At 39.4% G+C, this 21,662-nt stretch overlaps 1 protein-coding gene across 1 annotated transcript; it reads right to left on the bottom strand.

Annotated features, from left to right (window-relative positions):
- Positions 1 to 2,657: 2,657 nt before the first annotated feature.
- LOC114321640 (putative germin-like protein 2-1) lies at positions 2,658 to 4,150 on the bottom strand. The gene is made up of 2 exons (XM_028268828.2): positions 3,933 to 4,150; positions 2,658 to 3,359 (listed from the first exon to the last, which is right to left on the bottom strand). The coding sequence occupies exons 1-2, from the start codon at positions 4,048 to 4,050 to the stop codon at positions 2,809 to 2,811; spliced, it is 669 nt and encodes a 222-aa protein (XP_028124629.2). The 5' UTR covers positions 4,051 to 4,150; the 3' UTR covers positions 2,658 to 2,808.
- Positions 4,151 to 21,662: the final 17,512 nt, after the last annotated feature.

The following is a 21,662-nucleotide window of genomic DNA, read 5'->3' on the forward strand; positions in this document are numbered from 1 at the left end:
GTGTACTACAGTCACATAATCATAACAACATTTACAATGTCATCCTCCACCGATGACCAAGGACAAAACCTCTAACCGTATATATATATATATTAAACACATAATACCATTAGCCACTTCACATGAAACTTTGGGTCCAATTACACAATAGTAAAATAAAGTACATTTGTGATTCAATCTCAAGTAAATTTTCCGAAATTTACAAAATGTTAGTCTTCCATTCTTCCATTTCAAAATCAATTACCTATTCCTCCACATTTATGTTCTCCACCCTTTGCCTCAATCCACTTATTTCATTACACCAAAACATAACTAACTCAATTTTCTTCATTTAAAATAAGGGATTTCAATCATGGCTAACGAGGTTGTAATTTACACAATTTCTATTTAACGGTAGTGCACCCGAAAATATTCTAATCTCTTGATTAAAATTTCCTTTTTAACAAATAACAAAAAAAAAAAACATCAATTGATCGTGTTTAAGTATAATCAATCCAACACAAGTCAACATTTCAACCCAAAAACCCAATTTATTCTTAATTCAACTTCCAAATCATTAGTCTCATTTCTTAAACTCATGACATCATTATTTTACAATGTTAACCCCCTTTTTATATAATAAGCATTACTACAAAATTTAGGGCTTTGCCTCTCTAATCATGAATATAATGAATCACACCCCAAATTTAACCCAACACCAACCAATCTCATGAAATTTCTATCTCTACATTCATACCTTATACCCTCTATCATGATTTTCGAAAATAATCCACAACCGCATGGTTTTATGCAATACAAACTTACCACATGTCTATCTATAGGGGAAGCATTGAAGAAAATCATGGGAATCCCTACCTCAAGCCTGTTGATGAAAGATGAGATGAAACCCTAGAGTCAAAATGGTTGATCCTTCACTTTACACCACACCAAGAGGAGCCCTAGCTTGGATCTTCAAGATTTGTGAGGAATGATGATGATATTGACCCAAGATTTGCAAGAATCAAAGAGTTTTAGGTGCTTGAGAAGGTTTTCTAGAGAGAAGGGGAAGAAAAATAGGGTTTAGAGTGAGAGAGAGATGACCAAAATGAGAGATGCATTCGCACCAAAAAGAAATAAAAAACAGAGTTTCGAACTGCCCAGTCGGTCGCTCGTGCGGCTTCCCCCACCACTCGAGCGGCCCACCTCCACCGCTCGTATGGCCCATTTCAGAAAGAAAAATTATGGATTTCAACCTCTACCGCTCGAGCGGCCTCTCTCACCGCTCGTACGGCCCAGGGCCCCGCACGTGCGGTCTTGGCCGAGCGACCCAAGTTTCCCGCTTCGCTCCCGGACACTCCGGACTCACCCGCGCACCCTCCAAAACATCCAAAATTCAACACCAAATGAAATAAGAACTAGATAACCAATTTCGGACGTTTCAAACCCAACAAAGATAAAAGCGAAATGAAGCGAAGAAAGAAAAAAAGAAAGAGGGAAAAGACCCGGTCGTCACACCGAATTTTCTCTAACCACAATTATAGTCATATTAACTTATGTGATTTGATTGATATTCTCTAGCATCTGAATTTTCCTAACCCATCAAATTATGTTGTTTGTTTGATTTTCTCTGGTTAGTTGTCTCCTTGTGTGTAATTTTTCCATTGAGATGAATTTTCTCTACCATCATAATTTTCTCTAAACACATTGGATTCACTTTAATCTTTGTACTTTGCTTGATTTTCTATAGCTAGTTGTCTCTTTGATTTTCTCTCTAATTTTCTCTGGCATTTTAATTTTTCTTGACGACATTAACCTTCCACTAATTTGTGTTATTTGTTTGATTTTCACTGGTTAGTTGTTCCTTGGGTTGAATTTTATTTGGTGTTTGAATTTTCCCTGAAAATATTAAACTCTCGCCAATGTAGGTTACTTGTTTGATTTTTATTGATTAGTTGTTTCCTTGTGTGTAATTTTCGTTTTGAGATGTATTTTCTCTAGCACTCAGATATCCCCTTTAGATTAATTTTCTCCAAATACATTGGACTCTCTTTCTCTCTGTGCCTTGCTTGATTTTCTATGGCTAGTTGTCTGTTTGATTTTCTCTTGAATTTTCTCTGCCATTTGAATTTTCCCTGCCCACATTAAACTTCCACTAATTTGTGTTGCTTGTTTGATTTTCACTGGATGTCTAACTTTGAATTTTATTTCTGATCTGTCATGATGTGTAGTTTTTGCTGTTTTTTAAATTGTAATTAGATTTTGTATTTTATGTTCTTTGATGAACTTAGCATGGTGTTTTCTTGTAAAAATTATTGAAGAATTGGTTTGTGAGTAGCACATTTTTCTCCGTAATTTTTTCTGGCTTGTTCAAAATACAGAGAAAAATGTGAACAAATCAAACAAAATTGGTCAAAACACAGAGAAATTTCTGAGCAAACTAGACAAATTTCAAACCAGAGAAATTTTATAGCATAAACAACACGAAATATTTTCATAGTAGTTGGGGTCTCCCAAATTTTTATAGAGAAATTTCGAAGCAGAGAAATTTCAATCTGTTGTCGTCTCCTAGCTATTGATATGAAACCCTAAAGAAAGATCAAGTGTGTAATCATTCTATCTAGGAAGCCTAGAAAAATATCCTGAAAATGTCATCATTATATGAGAAGAGAGACAAAGAGTACTATTTAACAAACTTCATTATTATAAAATCATAGGAAAACAATTTTAAGTAAATCATTCATAACCAACCCACTTATTTATGTTATCTATTAAATCATATTTGCTTAAAGTTTAACAAATAGAATCATGGGTTCTCTATTGTTTGTTTCTCTAGTTGTTGGGATACCAGAACTGAGCTTGAAGATGGTCTACCACCTTCTTGTCTACTTGGAATGCCTTGGCAAGAACATCATCAGAAATCATTGGATTCGACCCAAATACTGCATTAGCAACTGTAATGGTTCCGGGGTTTTGGCTACTTAGCGCAGCAAGAGCTACTGCATTAGTCTTTCCATTATTAAATTGAAAGTGAATGAGACCCTGTGGGAACACAAAAACATCTCCTGGGTACAGGACCTTTGTGAAGAGACGGTTGTCAGTGTTGGAGGTCACAAAGCCGACGTAGAGAGTACCTTCCAAGACCACGATGATCTCAGTTGCACGAGGGTGCGTGTGGGGTGGGTTGAGGCCATAAGGTGCAAAGTCGATGCGAGCTAAGGAGATGCCGAGAGTATTGAGGCCTAGTATTTGCATAACGTTTACGGGAGTGACCATCGATCCAACTGGGTTCGATGTGTTTTGAGGAGTAAGTAGGCCAGAAAAGAAGAAGTCATCAGCTGTGGCAAGCTTTGGGTCGTTGCAGACTTTGCCATTCACGAACACTGCAATGCAAAAGAAATAGAGTTGTGCTTCAGTAAGATTGGGTGAAAGAAATAAAATGTTATATATACTAACTAATTTTCAATAATGTTAGAATAATGACATCTAAGAAACTAAAAATTGGTCCTTACAAATTAAAACAATTAAAATGTTGGAGATCAAAATGAACATATTGTATATTTTGAGGACCAAAAGTGTAATTAACCATTTTTTTAGCTGATGTTATGTTCAAAAAATACTACTTATTTTTATGATGAATATTGACGATGTTAGCGAGGGAGACTGTTTTAATACATATTTAATACTATGAATACAAAATTGGCACCACTAAAATATTGATTATCAAAATGACAAAAAAAAAAAACAAATTTATGTTACAAGAAGAACAATTAATCAATCAGTATTTGACTTCTAAATGAAAAACTAACATGAATTGCGATGAAAAATTGAGTTTTAAATTATTATCAAAATACAATTGCTTTGAATAAGTGTTTTCACTAAAATCATATTTCAAAATCTAAAACTTAAGTTTGGAAGGCTCAAAGCTGGGAGATAGAGATGAGCATAAAATATACCATCAGAGTTATTGATAGCAACACAGAAGTCCTGGAGAGGACTAGGGTCTGAAGCAGAGACAAGTGTGGAAGCCAGCGCCATGATAGCTATGGTTACAAGGATAAAGTGAGTGCCCATTTTTATCACTCGAAAACAAAAAAACACAATATTGCAATAGCTTCTTTTTTTTCTTGGAAGCAAATTGGAATTTCTATGCCTAGTTACTTGAAGAGGGAGATAGATATCTAAGCATGGAAAGCCTGTCTATTTATAGATATAGATAGATGAGAATAGTTGAATATTTTTATTAAGTATTTTCCAATGCTAGTGAGAGACGAATTACCAAGTCCTCAATGGGTAGCTTTTTTCTTCGTTCGCCATTAATTCAATGATGAACGGTTCTTCAACAACTAAACCCCTTTCTAATATCTTTTTTCTTACTGCTTATTGAAATGCTTCTATTGACTTTTCTAATTCATTTTTTGTTTTTTTGTAGTGGACAATTTCAACCACACCACACTATATCATCTACCATAAGTTTTTTATGAATAAATTCTAGATCTGCGTCATCATCTGTAAATTATTAGTATCTGTGTAGATGGTAAAACTGTATTTCACTATCTCTTGAATATTTCTTCAATTTATTATAATTATAATTTGTCTCAATTTATTTAAATATTTCCTCAAGAAACAGAAAGATTGAAGTTTTACAGTATTTGGATGCTCTTTAAGTGATTAGGTTTAACGAGATAAAATTTACTTACATTCCTCAATTAAATTGTGTACATAGGATAAGAAATAACAATTCATATATTCACTACACATAAATGCCTTTAAAATTTAAAAGAAAAAATGCATTTTATAATACACCATAAATGTTTGAAAATAATATTTTGTTTATCTTTGTAAATTTTTTATTCGTTACTTTCATATTTTTTATTGGTAAAAAAAACCAAATAGAAATTAATTTTGTAGGCAATACTTTTACGTCATGTTTGGTAGTAGAATTAACAAGCTATGAGATTAGTATAGATTTGGTTATTGGCGAGATAAATAATTATCTCTTATTCATGTTTGTTTGGTTGAATTAAACTAACAGTTCCTATAGTTTGGAACTTGTGTTATTTTGGTCTCTGACTTTTTAATTGTGACACATTTGATCTTAAATTTTAAATTTTGTTCCAAATAAGAACAATTGAAGATACCATTGCTTAATTTCAAGAGCAAAATCTTCAATTTGATAAAAATATAAACTAATTTGACAAAAAAAATGTCAAAAAAATATTTTTGAATTTTTAAAAATTATTTTTATCCACTAAAAATAAAATTATGCAAAATTGATAAATCTCTTAGACATTTATTTTTTTATTTGTTTATTTTTACTAAATTAATTTTTATTATGTATTTGGATGATAATCATGTAGTGGGTGGTTGTTTTTATTTTCATTAAATTATTTTCTATTTTTTCAAAAGTCAAATATGGCGACAACTTTGATATCATTATTAAACCAATCAATTAAATCAAAAAATTCAAAACTAAAAACATTTCATATATTAAATATATCGATTATACATTAAAATCCTAACAAGCCCTCATTACATGATTATAATCCAAAAACATAATAAAAATTAATTTGGTTAAAAAAAATAATAAATGTCTAAAAGATTTATCAATTTTTCATAATTTATTTTTGGTGGATAGAAATAATTTTTAAAAATTAAAATTTTTTTTTGACATTTTTTTTTTGGTCAAATTAGTTTATATTTTATCAAATTGACGATTTTACCCTTGAAATTAAGTAATGGTATCTTCATTTGTTCTTATTTGGATGAAGATTCAAAATTTTCGGATCAAATGTATCACAATTGAAAAGTGAAGAACCAAAGTGACACAAGTCCCAAATTATACAGACTATTAGTGTAATTCGCAATATTTGCTTTGTAATATATATGAACATGGACAATTATAATTATATATTTATTTTGTATTATTAGTGATAGAATTAAAAAATTTCACAATTTTATTGATAAAATATCCGATAGAATCTAATTTAAATTATAAAAATTAAAATTAAATAATAAAATATGAGTCTCGTAAAATAATTATTTTAATTTTATACTACAATCTGTCTAATCAAATGGGTGCTAAGCTATCTATGCCATGCGCTTGGAATGAGTTGACAAAGCAAGCATGGCATACGTATCTATATAGATAAATTCTGTAGGTTAGAATTATGTTTTAATTAGTCTTATAATTTTTTTTTTTATCTATTTAATCTTTTTGGATGTGTAATAATTCATTTGTCATTATAATCTCCTTAATTGTTTGGGAATGTTATGTTTGAGAAAGATATATTAAGGAGTTTTTTAATATGTTACATTAAAGTATTACTTTGAAATGTATAGAACTATTATGTTTGGAAAAAGTATACTAAATAATTTTTTGGAAGTGTCACATTATGGAAACGTGATCCAAAAATTAGATCCAATTTCCCTAAGATGACGTCCCCCAATGAGAAAGGGTAAAAACGTCTATCAAATCATACAAGATTCAAAATATGAACTCACAGTATAGTTATCAAAACAAACAACACGTATCAGTATATTAGAAAATTTATGAGTTTGATTGAAGTAACTGATTCTTATATGAAACTTTTTTTCCATTTTCCCTATAATATATAATTAAGAGTGATTGAGAAATCGTCTACTATTTTTCAATACAAAGCTTATAATTAATGTCCTTTTACCTAGTCTTCTCTCTGGTTAACGTATTGTCTAACTCCATGAATGGTTCTTCAACTGCACCCTTTCATTTTTTAATAGATAAATTATAATTATAATTTTTTAGTTTGCAAATAGTTAACAATATAACAATTGGGTGGTAAGAGTCTCTCCATTCATAATCAATTAGTTTTGAGTTAAGTATTTTAATAAGGTCCACATTTATAAACTTTTACCGATTAATAATAGGTTAGGTTCGTACTTGTCTCTCTTATATTTTTAAAACCTAGAACCTATTTGTAGACACCCCTTTTTTGACCGTCCTCAAGACTTGGACGTCACCGTTTGAACACTCGGCGATCATCCATGTTTGTGTTCGTCTTGAGTTCTCGGAGGACTCGGCTTACGCGCCTTACCTCAGGATCTCTCGACTCGACTATTTAGTGTCTGGTTTTGCACCAAACACTTGTGTTTTGCCTTGGAGGGGCAGGGAATGCCTTGTGAGGCATCCCCACACATCACCGGCCATGGCCATAGGCCACCGGCTGGTGTTTTGATGCCATCGGCAATCTATATTGCCGGTCGGCACTCTTTGTTGCTGGTCGGCAGTCAATTTTGTCAAAATGGCAATTTTGAGCAGCCGACTACTGTTCATCTGCTTTTGCAGATATTTTAAAACAACTGTATGACATGGCTTCCTTGTTAGCTTCCCTTGTAAGCTTTACAAGATTGGCTCCTCTATAAGAGGAGAGGAGCCCTCCTCTCTTGGCTCTAGGTTAGACATTTTAGAGAGAAAAGTTGTGTGAGAGCTCTGGTTTTAGGTTTAGGGTTTGATATATATTCTATCTCTATACCTCTCTCTCATTTGCCTTTGTGTGTGTTTAAGTGTGTTTGTGTCTTACTATTGCACACAAACACATAGTGTTACACCTTTCCTTGGTTTCTTGAAGGACCAGAGGTTGTTCTTGAGGTTCTTGAGCTGTTTTGAGCTCAAAGAAGCTGCTGGAGCTTCATCTTTGAAGAAAGTCAACAAGGGTAAGAAACTAGTCCTATTTTACCTCATTTTTGCATTCTATTTCTACCTATCTTAGATCTATTTTTTGGCTTTGCATATAATACAAAAAAGTTCTGTTTTTAGGCCCTCTAAATAGTTTGTTTAGGGTGTTTTGTTGTTTGAGGTTGTTTGACCCCTCTTAAGCCTTGTAAGGCTCCATTTTGTGCTATTTTGTGTAAGCTCCGAGACTTTGGTGTTTGGGCCTCCTCACCACTGAAATCTTGAGGGATTTTAGTGGTAAGGATGGTGCCTTGAAGTCCCAAGAAGGAGAGGGCCACCCCCTCTCCTTGTTGTCCTTGAAATGGACCATTTTTGGCCTCTTGTTGTCATAATATGCCTCTGTTTTTTGTTGGTTTTGGTACACCATGCATGCTTAGCATACCTACCTTGTAATGCCACTTTGTTGCCTTAACATGCCTTAGGTTGTAAACCCTTGTTCTAGCATGTTTTAGGCTTAGCCTTGTGAAACTTTTGTGCTTATTTTGCCATGTTTGAGGTCTGTCCTAGGTTGTTTGGGTCGACTTTGGCATGCTTAGTATAGCCCCTTTGCATTTTTGGTTTGTTGGCCTTGAGTGTGTGAATGTATAGCATGCATCCTTGCCTTAATTTGGTGGGTTAGGACCATTTGCCATGCTATTTCAGTCCCCTTAACATGCTTGTATGCTTGCCTTGGACACCTCTTTAATGCTTTGAAAGCTTGTGTAGCATGCTCCATGTTTTGGCATTTGTGCATGCCTTTGAATTTAGGTCATTTGGATGCCATCTAAGTGATCTTTAGGCCTTGTCTTAATATGCTAAAATTCTATTTTTTAGTCATTTAATTCATGCCATGTGTGGTTGCACTAAGTGTAGTTCAATGCTTCTTTGGTGGGCCTTAGGAATTGGACCATATTTGCATACATGTGTGCGTGTGTTTTGGGCCTCACTTCCTTGGCTTTGGCCACTGTTTTGGACCTAACTTAGAGCCGTCCAATTAGTGTAAGTCCGTCCCTTGCATGCCATTCAAGTGTTGTTGCATTATCCCATGTTTGCATGCTTTGGTTGCATGTGTTGCATGCTTGAGATCATTTGCATTTGGTATGCATTCCTTTGGTCAATTTACTAACATGTTGCATGATTAGATCACGCCTTGCATGCTCTAAGTAGTTTGCATAGTTGTGGCATGCTTGTATGCTTGTTTGCCTAGTCTATGCACCTAGTGTGCATCATTTGCATGTATGCTCATGTTGCATGCTAGCTCATATGATTAGAGTTGCATTGCATTGGCATGCATGCTCTACCTCTTGACCAAGTCATGATGGAGGTAGAAGCCTCTTGGTTTGATTGTGTGCATTGCATTTCATTTGACATCAAAATGTGCACACTTGGTCCCTTGGGCCATTATGCATGGAAATGCGCGATTGATGGTCCGAGAACCAAGGACCATGTCCCTTTGAGTCATACACAGGATAAGGGACATGATTGGTGCATATATGGCTTGAATTGCATTGCCTTGCAAAGTTCTGTCCCCTGCTGCTGTCAAACAGGTTCTGCAGGCACTTTCTGCCGATCGACTGCATGGAGTGCCGACCGGCAACCCACATGGAGTGCCGACCGGCAACCCATTTATGGCCGATGGATGCATTCACAGCCGGTGATCACATACCACTGCCGGTGACCACTCTACTCAGCCGGTGGTGTCTCCCAATGTCCAGGGAAGCAATCCTGAGACTTTGGCAGCCTTCAAAGGAGTATAGCAGGGAAAACAGAGGCAGCTTGCGCATGGCAGTGTACTTCCGAGCAGGACCGGGCATGCATTGCATTGAGCTCTCTTCCCGAGACAGTTTACTATTTTTCCTAGCTTAGTTAGTTTGCTAACTAATTAGGTAATTTGTAATAATTAATTAGTTAGGTTAGTTAATTCATTATTCAAATTGTATTATTCTTTTGGTCCCTCCGAGCGAGGGCGAATATGTAATAAGTGTGGGTGCGTGTGTGTGCATGTCTTCCAATCCCCACTTCTTTCTTCTCTTTTACTTACCTGCTTTGATGGTTAGTAACAGGGCATGTTTCAATTAGCACACCTTATGCTATGCATGCGTGCATCCATACATTTGTCTCGCATGCACCGGGCTCGGTACATCATGCTAACTGCATTTGTACTTCAATTCCAAATTGAATACGTGCATCAATTTATTGCATTTCACATGCCATGTTTAGGTTAGCCGAGCCTACTCTAATTGCATCCTGTATGTGTTGCATTAGTCAATTTGACATGAGCTAGGACCATGCATGTTGGCTAACTAGTTTATTGTTTTGGCACGGAGTACGATGTAAGTATTTATGCTTTAGCATACCGCATGCGTGTGAATGCTATTATGACAACATGCTTACCATGTGGCTAGATGCTTATGTGATAAACTGTTTGAATGCCTGTGGGTGAAGGTTAGGTTGCCTGAGTTGGAATATCTCATTGAAATCCATGTTTTATAGCCTACTTGCGAGTAGCAAATTCCAAAACATTTTTTCAAAACAAACGGATATGCAATGCTTATTCCCAAATTAGGCAATCTAGTCTATACTTGTTTGCTGTGCGCATAACATAGTAATTCTAGGCTAATAACCGGTTTAAGAACACATAACGTTTTCAAAAACGGATATCACGGTTAGTAGAGGCCGATCTTCGGATCGGGCGAGAGGGGGTGCTCATAGCTGACCTTCCCCAATCGTACCCTAGCTCTCGAGCCGAGGCAACTCTGGTGATGACGGACATTTGGCCTTCGGCACTGAGTCAGGGTTTCCTAAATTCCCCCATAAAAAATATTTAGGTGGCGACTCTGTATCTGGCAAAGCAGTCCATGTTTGGCACTTCTTTTTCTAAAAATCTGTTTTCTCAAAACGATTTGCCGGATTTGGACTCTTTGGTTCAGATTAAGAACCGTGACACAAATCAAGTCCGAACTGTAGTAGCGAGGGCCCCCCACGCGGGCGCGTCTACACTATTCATGTGCTTAAAAATGGGTTTAATGGATCTCAAGTTGGCTTGGTTCATATGAGCCTAATTTTACCAAAATTTTAACTTTCATTCAAACTTTTTCTTTTTTTTATATATATATTTAATTTCAAAATTATTAAAAAAATAAAAAATTTATAATACAAAATTTTGAAGTGCATCACAACAATTGTAAACACTTTTGAAATCATTATAAAAAAAGAAAAAAAAAACTTTTTTTTATCGAAATACAAAATTACATCTATTATGCTTTTGTTGTTTTTATTGTATAGAAATTTAGTTACTAGTTTCATAGATGGCGTTTTTAGTTTCAAAATTATTATTTTTTATACGTTCTTACACGTGGAAACAATAAATAAATAAATAAATAAAATAAAGTGAAAGCAAATCAATTATGGAACACTTATCAATAAGTCTCATATACAAAATTCAAAATATATCTAATTCCAAAACAAAGACTTGTACCAATTAGTCTTACATAATTTTAATTATTACCAAAAAATCATTTTTTTTTATAAATTGGGTAAATTACACTGACCTCCCTTGAGGTTTACCTTAATTACAGGGACCTCCCCTGTAGTTTTAAAAATAACACTAACCTCTCTTACTTTTGAAAATAATATACAGATTCTCCCTTTCCGTTAAATTAGCATGAACAACGTTAACTTGACAGCCGAATTGACCTTAATACCCATGAACCATATTGTGAAAAGACATAGTCCCTGGAAGAGAGGGTTCTGGTCGTTTCTTTACCTTTGGAAGCAATCTAGTACTCGGAGAAATGATTCCTCATCACTGGGTTCATTGTCACATAGATCGAAGAAGAGGGAGGAGTTTGTGGCGACGACGGTAGTGGTAGATGAGAGTAAGAGTCCAAACCCGGTGGCGTTTGGCCGGAGAGTTTCTAGATCTAGATCCATCAGGTACGAAAGCAAGAGCTTTTCTGGGGACTTTTTCGAGCGAATCTCTACTGGGTTCGGAGACTACACTCTCGGGCGAGTCGAGTCTCAGAGAGAAGGCCATCGCCGCGGCGATGGAGAACGGGAATGCATCATGGAGAGAGTCAAGTGTGATGGGATTTTTAGTGGGTTCATGATCACTTCCTTATCCTCTTCATCTTCTTACTGGGTTTAATCTTTAATTGAAGAAAATAGAAAGTTGACACCGGCGGCAGTGGCAGTGGCGGTGGCGCATGGAAGAAGTAAGAGTTGGGGTTGGGCATTTGTAAGTCCAATTAGAGCTTTCAAGCCTTCTTCTTTTTCAGGGAAGAGAGAGGTTTCAAACAAAACCACCCCTCCAAACCTAAATGCCATTCCTTCATTGTTGACTGTGAGAGGTTAACTAGCTCCATTCTACTTTCTCTCTATGTTTTTGTATGTTTGAACTAGTTTTTGGGTACAATTTTTAAGGGTGTTGTTTGTCAAGTTCAATTTAATGTGAATTGTTTTGGTTCTTTGAAGTTCAATGTTGATGCAAAGACACTTGAGATGGATCCAAAAGGGACTTCAAAGAAAGATACATGAATTTAAATTGTGTGTCCACCAAGAATAGTCATCTTGAGTCTTTGTTCTAAGTCATAACATACAGATCTTTTGAGGTGGTCCAGGTCTGTCTAAAGTCATGTTTGTCTAAGAAAAAAAAACTTGGAACATTCAAGTCCTTGATTGTAATTTGCTTATAGAAATTGTGGGCCGCCCTAAATTTGTAAATTTTTTTGTGTTGTTTATTTTTAATTTGTGAATTTGTAATTTTTGTAATGTTTATTTATAATTTGTGACTTCATGTTATGGTCAATAGATCCTGTCATATTAGTGAATGATGAGATTTTTGTTAGCCATTGTAACTAAAGAGTTTTGAACTTGCATCTTACTTTTAGTCTTCAAATTATATTGTTCTCATATATTTTTGGTTGATCATTTCTTGAACAAGGTTTACATATTTCAGTGTGTTTCTTCCATTGTTTGATGATGCCATATCACTGTATCTATGCATGCATACAGAAAAAAAAAAGAAAAAAAAAATTTACATAGTTCACCCATAAATAACATCCACAGAACTAGGAGAGAAAAAGAGAGAGAGCTCACATGAAATCTTCATCTATGTCAAGCAATGTTGTAGAGAGAGAGAGACTTTGGAGAGAAAGTTAACAGGTGCTCTGTGAATTGGAGAGAAATAGTTAGCAAGGGAGTGTGTTGTTTTATAAAGGATGACAAGTGTATTTTGACCATTGGCATATTTATGGAGGCTGATGTCACTGATTTTGTTACTTTTATTAATGTCAAGTTAACAGCAGGGGGAATCTGTATATTATTTTCAAAAGCATGGGAGGGCAGTGTTATTTTTTAAACTATAGGGGAGGTCCTTGTAATTAAGGTAAACCTCAAGGGAGGTCAGTGTAATTTCCCCTTATAAATTTTAAATAGCTGCTACGTCCTACTATCGTCGGACTTCCGTCAAACAGTCACCAGAGACTCGCCAGAATGTTCAACATCACGGGAAAGTCATTAAAGTATCGTCAGAAGTTCACTAGAGTACCGTCAGAGTGTTTTGAACATCACTAAAAGTCGCTAAAATGTCCATAATACTTGTTAGACGTCAAGAACATCGTTGGAGACTCACCGAAATGTCCAGAATATTGGGGAAGAAAAAAATTAGAGAAATTATAGTGAAAAACATAGCAAAATTTGCTAAATATTGATAAACTAAGAAACAAAAAAAGAAAGAAAAAACATAACAACAGCAAACAGTAATAATGGGAAAAAAAACATATATTATTTTTCAATTTTTGTAGGGTTTAAGTAAATAATCTACAATATTGATCAAACTAAAAAGTAAGCTTTTAAACTGTAAAATGTTACAATTTCAAAGCATAATTTTATTAAGCATTTATTCTTATTAATCAAACTGGAAAACATGTTACAAAACTGTAAAATTTTACAGTTCTAAAGAATGTTTTGAAATTGTAAAATTTTGCAGTTTTAAAATATGATTCATTTCAGCACCAAAAAATTGAAGTAGTAAAATTTTACAGTTTTCACAACCTGTAACTAAAACTCGAAAACTGTTAAGAATTTGAAAATTTTCTCCATTAAAACAGAAAAATAGAAGCGTGTTATAGCGATCCCGGTTTTCCCTTCCTTTGTGTATTGTATTCCGGACGCGGTTCCGTGGATGTGTTGTTGTCTTATTCTCATTTCTATCCTTTACTCTTTGTATTTGAGTCTTCGGTTATATTGGGCAAGTTTGAAACATGTTTGTTCTGCTTAGAGACCTAGAGTTGATGCCTAGATTTTGGCCTTCACGCTCGAGCAGGGCTTTTGATGCTCGAGCGGGCCCTTCGTTTTTGCTTCTTCGCTCGAGCGGGCGTTTTGACGCTCGAGCGTCGTTTTTCATCTCTCAACATTTTTGCTCTGCAGATCAATCGATGCTCGAGTGGGAGTTTTGACGCTCGAGCGGGCCCTTTTGATTTTGCTACTCCGATCGAGCGAGGATTCTGACGCTCGAGTAGGGACCATGGTCTGCAAAACTTCTGGAAGTGTGCAATCGACGCTCGAGCAGGGGATTTGACGCTCGAGCGTGAGTCTGTGTCTGACGCTCGAGTGGGGAATCCCACGCTCGAGCGGACCTATTTTTATATCAATCCGTGAAATCACTTTTTGAATCACTTTTCAACCTCTTCTCTCTCTCTAACTTTCAAAACCTCCATTGGAGAGCACCTCTCTCTAAAACTTCAACTTCTCTCAAGGACTTGATCTAGTTTGAGTAATCTCCTACCTTTGGGCCTTTGTAAAAGTGTTGAGCTTAGTGAGAGCTACATCTTGATCCGAAAATATTGGGATTTGGAGTAACTTCGAAATTCTTCATCTCCTCCTTTGAGCTCCGAATTTGAGGTACTACTCACTTTTATGAGTGTTGACATAGATTTTTAGCATTTTGTATAAATGGTTTGATTTGGATGTTAGGGTTTAAGATTTGGAATATTGAGAAAGAGGGGTTTTGTTATTTTAACCCATAAATGTGTATTTTGGGTCTTGTGGGAGCCGAATAAATAGAAGAGTCGGAAGGTGCGTACCCCAGAAATCAGATATTATTCGGCTCCATATTGTATGACTAGGATGCCGAATACGTTAGGAAGGCCAAATAACCAGAGATCAGTAGCTCCGAATAAATAAAAAAGGAATGGGATAAAAGTAGGCTCAGGCCCCGAGGTCCAAAAAGCACGTATAAATACAAGAACCACAGATTTAGAAAGGTATGTAAGAATCACTTCACTTAACTTAGTAAACAAGCTATCTTGAGTGTCTGAACTGACTTGTCCGTCGGAGTGCTAATTCCGGCACCCTCGACCGGAGTGTTTGTATCTTTTCAGGTGACTAGCTGAGGATCACTAGCGTCTCCCAAGATCTGAAGAGTATTTCCAAACCACTTCTCCACAATTGGCGCCGTCTGTGGGAATACTCAAATACATCCATGGCAGACGTGACCGAAGATCCTCTGATAGCCACTGACGAGACCACACAGAGAGATGACCTCACTCCAGCAAACTCGCTTGGACCAAAAACCATTGCATCAAGATTTGCCTTGGACCTCTTCTCATCTTCAAACCCAACGCAAAAGACGATACAAGTGACCATGGCACAAGCTAGGCAAACCAAACTGAGGTTGGACAACATCATCGTTGAGAACGAACGCCTTCGTCGCGATCTAGCCTCGAAAATAGTAAAATCCAAACAAACATTGCACCAGGCTTATGAGCGACCCCCGAGGGCAGATGATCGACGATCTCGAGCCCGACAGCAAGAAACAGATGGTCGCTATGCCTCAACAGATCATCTTGAGGAGTTGGCAAAGGACGAACGTCTCCAACAGTGCGTTCGAAGGAATACGACCAAAACTCCCGCCCTTCCGAATGATGCATTTCTGCTTGACACCGTCCACATGATATACAGCCTGCCAGTAGCCCCGGCCGTGCATGCGATCCAATCACATCCAGGCCCCCAACAGCAACTCATGCCAGCAAAGCAGCTCCGAGAAACGCCAAGTATCACCTTTGACAACTCTGATTTGATCGGCTTAACACTCCCTCACATCGATCCATTGGTTGTTGAGCTACGCGTAAACTGGTTCACCGTCGAACGCATTCTTATCGACCAGGGCAGTACTTCAGAGGTTATGTATTATAAAACCTTCATCAAACTCGAATTCAACGAGTTAGACCTGACTCCAGCTCCTTATCCACTATTCGGCTTCAATGCCAATCCAGAGTACCCATTGGGAAAGATCAGCTTACCCGTTCGAGTAGGTTCCAGAATGGTGGATGTGGAATTCTTGGTCGTCAGGCTGCCATCGCCGTACAATCTTATCATGGGGCGATCATGGTTGCATACCTTGTAGGCCGTCCCAAGCACCTATCATTAACTGCTACGTTTCCCAACAAAACACGACATTGTGCAAATCTGCAGCTCCTAAAAATTGGCACAAGCATGTTATCTCCTTGCCACCAAAACGCCAAAGGAACTGTAAGTAAACTCCATTGAGGTACCGAATCGGGAGATCCTTGATGAGGTTGGGCGGCATCCAAATGAGAAGGCCACGGAAGGTTTAGACCGAGTTGACATCGATGGAAGCCCAAAAAAGTTCTTCATGGTCGGCGCTTCTCTGAATCAGGCCGATAGGCAGCAGCTGATCTCTTTCTTGCTCAACAACCTCGACGTCTTTGCGTGGACTCCGTAGGAAATGCCGAGAATAGACCCGTCAGTCTCATAGCACCATCTAAATGTTGATCCCAAATGTAAGCTGATCATTCAGAAAGGCCGGCGGTCAGCCGTGGAGCACATTGCCACCGTTGTTGAGGAGGTAGATAGACTGCTTGACGCCGGGGCAATTAGGGAACTCACTTACCGTACATGACTCTCCAATATAGTGGTGGTGAAGAAGAAAAATGGGACTTGGCGAGTGTGCGTCGATTTCACGGATCTAAACAAAGCTTGCCCCAAAGACTATTTTCCTCTACCCAGAATTGACCAGCTTGTCGATGTGACGGCACACCATCAACGCATGAGCTTCCTCGATGCTTACAGAGGCTACCATCGAATCGCCATGCATCCAGATGACCAGAGCAAAAATGCATTCCTCACCCCAAGAGGAACCTACTGTTACAAAGTTATGCCTTTGGGGCTGAAGAATGCAGGGATAACCTACCAAAGACTGGTCATCGCCATGTTCAAAGAGCAACTCGGCCACACTATAGAAGTATACATCGACAATATGGTGGTCAAATCCAAAGAAGAACAGAATCATATAGCCAATCTAGAAAAGACATTCAGCATCTTACGCAAATACAGAATGAAACTGAACGCTTCCAAGTGTGCGTTCGAAATCAGCTCTGGAAAATTCCTGGGTTACATCGTCAATCACCGAGGAATCGAAGCCAACCCGAGGCAAGTCAAAGCAATCTTGGAACTCGGCTCCCCTCATTCAGCAAAAGAAGTCCAAAAGTTGATGGGGATGGCCGCTGCACTCAACAGGTTCATCAACCGGTCTACATATCGCTGCCGACAATTCTTTCAGACACTACGGCAGGGTAAGGCTTTTGAATGGTCCGCCGAATGCGAAACAGCTTTCAACAGACTCAAGACCTACCTCTGCTCAGTACCTCTCTTGACAACACCCGCCGCTGGTGACCTGCTCATTCTATATCTGGCAGTTTCTGATAGCGCCGTCAGCGCCGTACTGCTGAAAGAAAAGGAGGGGGAGCAACGGCCAGTGTATTATGTGAGCAAGGAAATGGTTGACGCCGAAACACGCTACCTTCCGCTAGAAAAACTCATTTTAGCCCTAGTCATGGCGGCAAGAAAAATGATGCATTACTTCCAGGGACATAGCATTGGGGTGCTAACAGATTATCCTCTTCGATCAGTACCACAGAGTGCAGAAGCATCAGGATGTGTTTCAAAATGGGCTCTTGAACTCAGCCAATACGACATTCAGTTTTTACCTAAAACCGCAATCAAGGGGCAGGTGTTGGCCGACTTTGTAGCCGAATTCACCGGCGAGCTTGCCAACCACAAACTTGACGAAGTTTGACCAAAGGCTGATGTTCGACCAAAGCCGAACTGGAGAATTTATGTCGGGGATATTTGGCAATTATATTGTGATGGATCGTCTAACGAAAGGGGCAGTGGCGCCGGAGTTGTAATCTTGTCACCAGACGGCGCAGTAACTGAGCAGGCCGTTAAGCTTGGCTTCGAAGCATCAAATAATGAAGCCGAATATGAAGCCCTTCTAGTTGGTCTGCGGAATGCGCACTTTCTCCGCGCTCGGCGTCTACTTGTGTTTTGTGATTCAAAATTGGTAATCAGTCAGCTAAAGGGGGAGTATGCGGCAAGAAACGACTATATGGCAGCCTACATGAAAACGGCCAATTCTTTGCTGGCAAAATTTGACCATCACGAACTGAACCAAACAACACGCGACCAGAACACACACGCGGATGCCTTGGCGTGTCTAGCCTCCGCCGTCAATTCTGAGATCAAATGGACCATCGAAGTAGGTTTCATCCTAGAGCCGAGTATTGGCCCTTCAGAGAAAATCCATGTTAACATTATAGAATCCGCACCAAGCTGGATGGACCCCATTGCTACATTCCTCTCTTCTGAACAACTCCCAGAGGACAAAAAAGAAGCACACAAGCTGCGAAATAAAGCCCTGCGATACTATCTGGATCCGCAAGGAGGGCTTTATAAAAAGTCCCTCTCTGGTCCATATTTGGAATGCGTGCACCCCGACAAAGTGGAGGAGCTTCTAACAGAGATACATGAGGGGAGTTGTGGTGCCTATTTTGGCGGACACTCCCTGGCCCATCGAGCTATAACACAGGGGTATTATTAGCCGACAATGAGAGCTGATGCGGAGAGTTATGTAAAAAAATGCGAACACTACCAAAAGTTCTCCCCATTAACCTATCTGCCTGCCGAAAGGTTAAACTCTATCACCAGCCCCTGGCCGTTTGCTCAGTGGGGACTTGATATCATAGAACCATTGCCGAGGGCCCCAGGGAACAAGCGATTCTTAATCGTCGCGACAGATTACTTCACAAAATGGATCGAAGCAGAGGCTTTAACACATATACGAGATGTCGACATTAAACGCTTTGTATGGAGAAACATCATAACACGATTCGGTATTCCGAGAGCTCTCATCTCAGACAATGGCACCCAGTTTGATTGTGGCATATATCGAGAGTTATGCAACAAATATGGCATTCGGCCTTACTTCTCTACACTGGCCTACCCCCAAAGCAATGGTCAAGCCTAAGCCTCTAACAAATCCATCTTGGACGGCATCAAAAAGAGGCTGGAAAAAGCTAAAGGCAAATGGGTCGAAGGATTGCCGAGTGTATTGTGGGCTCATCGTACTACGCCGAGGAGATCCACTGGAGAAACATCGTTTGTTCTATGCTTTGGAACCCAGGCAATCTTACCCTTGGAAATCGGCCTCCCAACTCTGAAATCGCAAGTTTTTATACGGGCCGAAACGACATGATGCTTGCCCTGGATCTGATTCTAATCGAAGAACGAAGAGACCGCGCCCTAGCATCCATGCACGGTATCAGCAACAGCTCGCCAAGTCGTATAATTAGCGAGTTCAGTTGCGCCGATACACGCTAGGAGAGTTGGTCCTAAAGAAGGTACTTCCAGCCGACCGGAGACCGGCCGATGGAAAATTGGGTCCAAACTGGGACGGCCCCTATCAGATAGAATCCATCGCAGGAACAGGGGCATACCGGCTCTCAGACATGTCAGGAAGAAGCCTGCCACGGCCTTAGAATTCAACACATTTACATAAATTCTATCACTGAACCGACTTGTGGGCTTGATACTTGTACATATTCCACTGTTGTAATACAAAGCTTCTCATTTTCTCAAGATCGCTCCCAAGCCTTTAAGGGCCAATTAAGCCTTCTAAGGCCAAATTAAAGTCTCCGGATTCGGAGCCCCTTTTGGTGCATAACACCTTAGGGCCAATTAAGTCTCCGAATTCAGAGCGCCCTTTGTGGATATCACGATTGGCCAAAATAAAGTCTCCGAATTCGGAGCCCCCTTTTGGTGCATGACACTTTAGGGCCGATTAAGACTCCGGATTCGGAGCGCCCTTCGTGGATATCACGATTGGCCAAAATAAAGTCTCTGGATTCGGAGCCCCCTTTTGGTGCATGACACCTTAGGGCCGATTACGACTCCGGATTCGGAGCGCCCTTCGTGGATATCATGATTGGCCAAAATAAAGTCTCTGGATTTGGAGCCCCCTTTTGGTGCATGACACCTTAGGGCCGATTAAGACTTCGAATTCGGAGTGCCCTTCATGGATATCACGATTGGCCAAAATAAAGTCTCCGAATTTGGAGCCCCCTTTTGGTGCATGACACCTTAGGGCCGATTAAGACTCCAGATTCGGAGCGCCCTTCGTGGATATCATGATTGGCCAAAATAAAGTCTCCGGATTCGGAGCCCCTTTTCGCGAATGACATCTTAGGGCCGATTAAGCCTCTTAAGGCCGATTAAGACTCCGAATTCGAAGCCTTTGTGAGAGATGCATTCGGACCACTTCACTAGCCGAATAAATATTCACTGAGAATTGTTCTCAATTCGAGCCGGTCAATGCACGTTTAAACATTTGCACCACGCAACACAAAACTTGCCAGTAAGTTACAATAATTGGTTTAATTAAGCACATAACATTTCAAGACCAAATATGAATGTTGAAAATAAAAGAAATTCTATTTGTTCGGCGCGAAGTCTGTTCTCGCGTTCCAAAGTCTATTTATTCGGCACTCTCATCATCGTTCTTCTCAATTTCGAAATCAGAATAGGGTAAGTAGTGACAATGATATAGGGGCGAAGCCGAATCAATGCCCACGGCTTCGAGAGCTTTCTCGGTTTGAAGGGCCTTGATCCATCCGTGCTTGAATCCACGATTTTCACATCGGCAGACCTCCTCGGCAAGGTCTCGTTTGGGCTTCTCTATCCCGACCTTCAGGCCATCCTGAAACCCCTTTTCATAACCCGAGGTCCGTTGGGTCACTCTCTCCTCAACGACCAATTTAGATTGATCGGCCACCACCGATGCGCTCGTTTGAACATTCTTCAGCTCCTGAAGCTTACGCTCATCCTTTTCCGCGCGAATCTCCAGACTGCGATTCCGTTCGTCCTTTTTCTCCCCCTCACGTCGCGCTTTTCGTAGACGTATGCTGACTTCGTAAGCAGTATATAGTCCTTTCACGGCCCCATGTTTGCTGTCTCGAAATAATTCAAAATCTTGACGTCCGACCATCGATTGTTGGACTTCCGGCGGGAAGATCTGTCGAGCGAACTCGACTGCCACACCTAGGTCTTTAATGATAGAATTCGCCTTTGTCATTGGTCTATTCCTCACAAAAACCGCGAAACTCAACAGTCATGGCGTCGCATCGGGCTCGATTCTCGGTCGCGGGCACGGAGAATTTCCCCGTTGTTGCCTGTCCTTTCAGGGCGATCTGCTTCGACGACTAAGAGGCTACTGTGTTTCCCGATCCCTGGACGTTCTTCTTCCCGTACGCATAGGCTCACTACTACGACTTATTGCGGCATCTAATTCAGCCAATCTTCACCTCTCCCAAGTTGCCTGAATGGAAATAAGTAGGGCCTCTAGCGTGCACCCGTCCCATTTATCCTTCAATGTATTCAGCTCTCCCGAGGCAACGTTAGTAATCCCAAACGTCAAAAGACGGATGACAATTGTCCCTAGCTAAGGCAAGGGCAGATTTACTAATCTGGTTGGCCATGTTTTCAAGCGCAAGCGCCGATCGATCTGTGCCTCAGCCAGCCCACGCGTTAGGCCCGTTCAGCTTCCCAAGCTCGCGTCCTGGCTAAGGCAAGGGCAGATTTACTAATCTGGTCGGCCATGTTTTCAAGCGCAAGCACCGATCAATCTATGCCTCAGCCA

The sequence above is a fragment of the Camellia sinensis genome, chromosome 7 (genome assembly GCF_055761805.1).
Source record: "Camellia sinensis isolate YWXY chromosome 7, ASM5576180v1, whole genome shotgun sequence".
Lineage (NCBI taxonomy): Eukaryota > Viridiplantae > Streptophyta > Magnoliopsida > Ericales > Theaceae > Camellia > Camellia sinensis.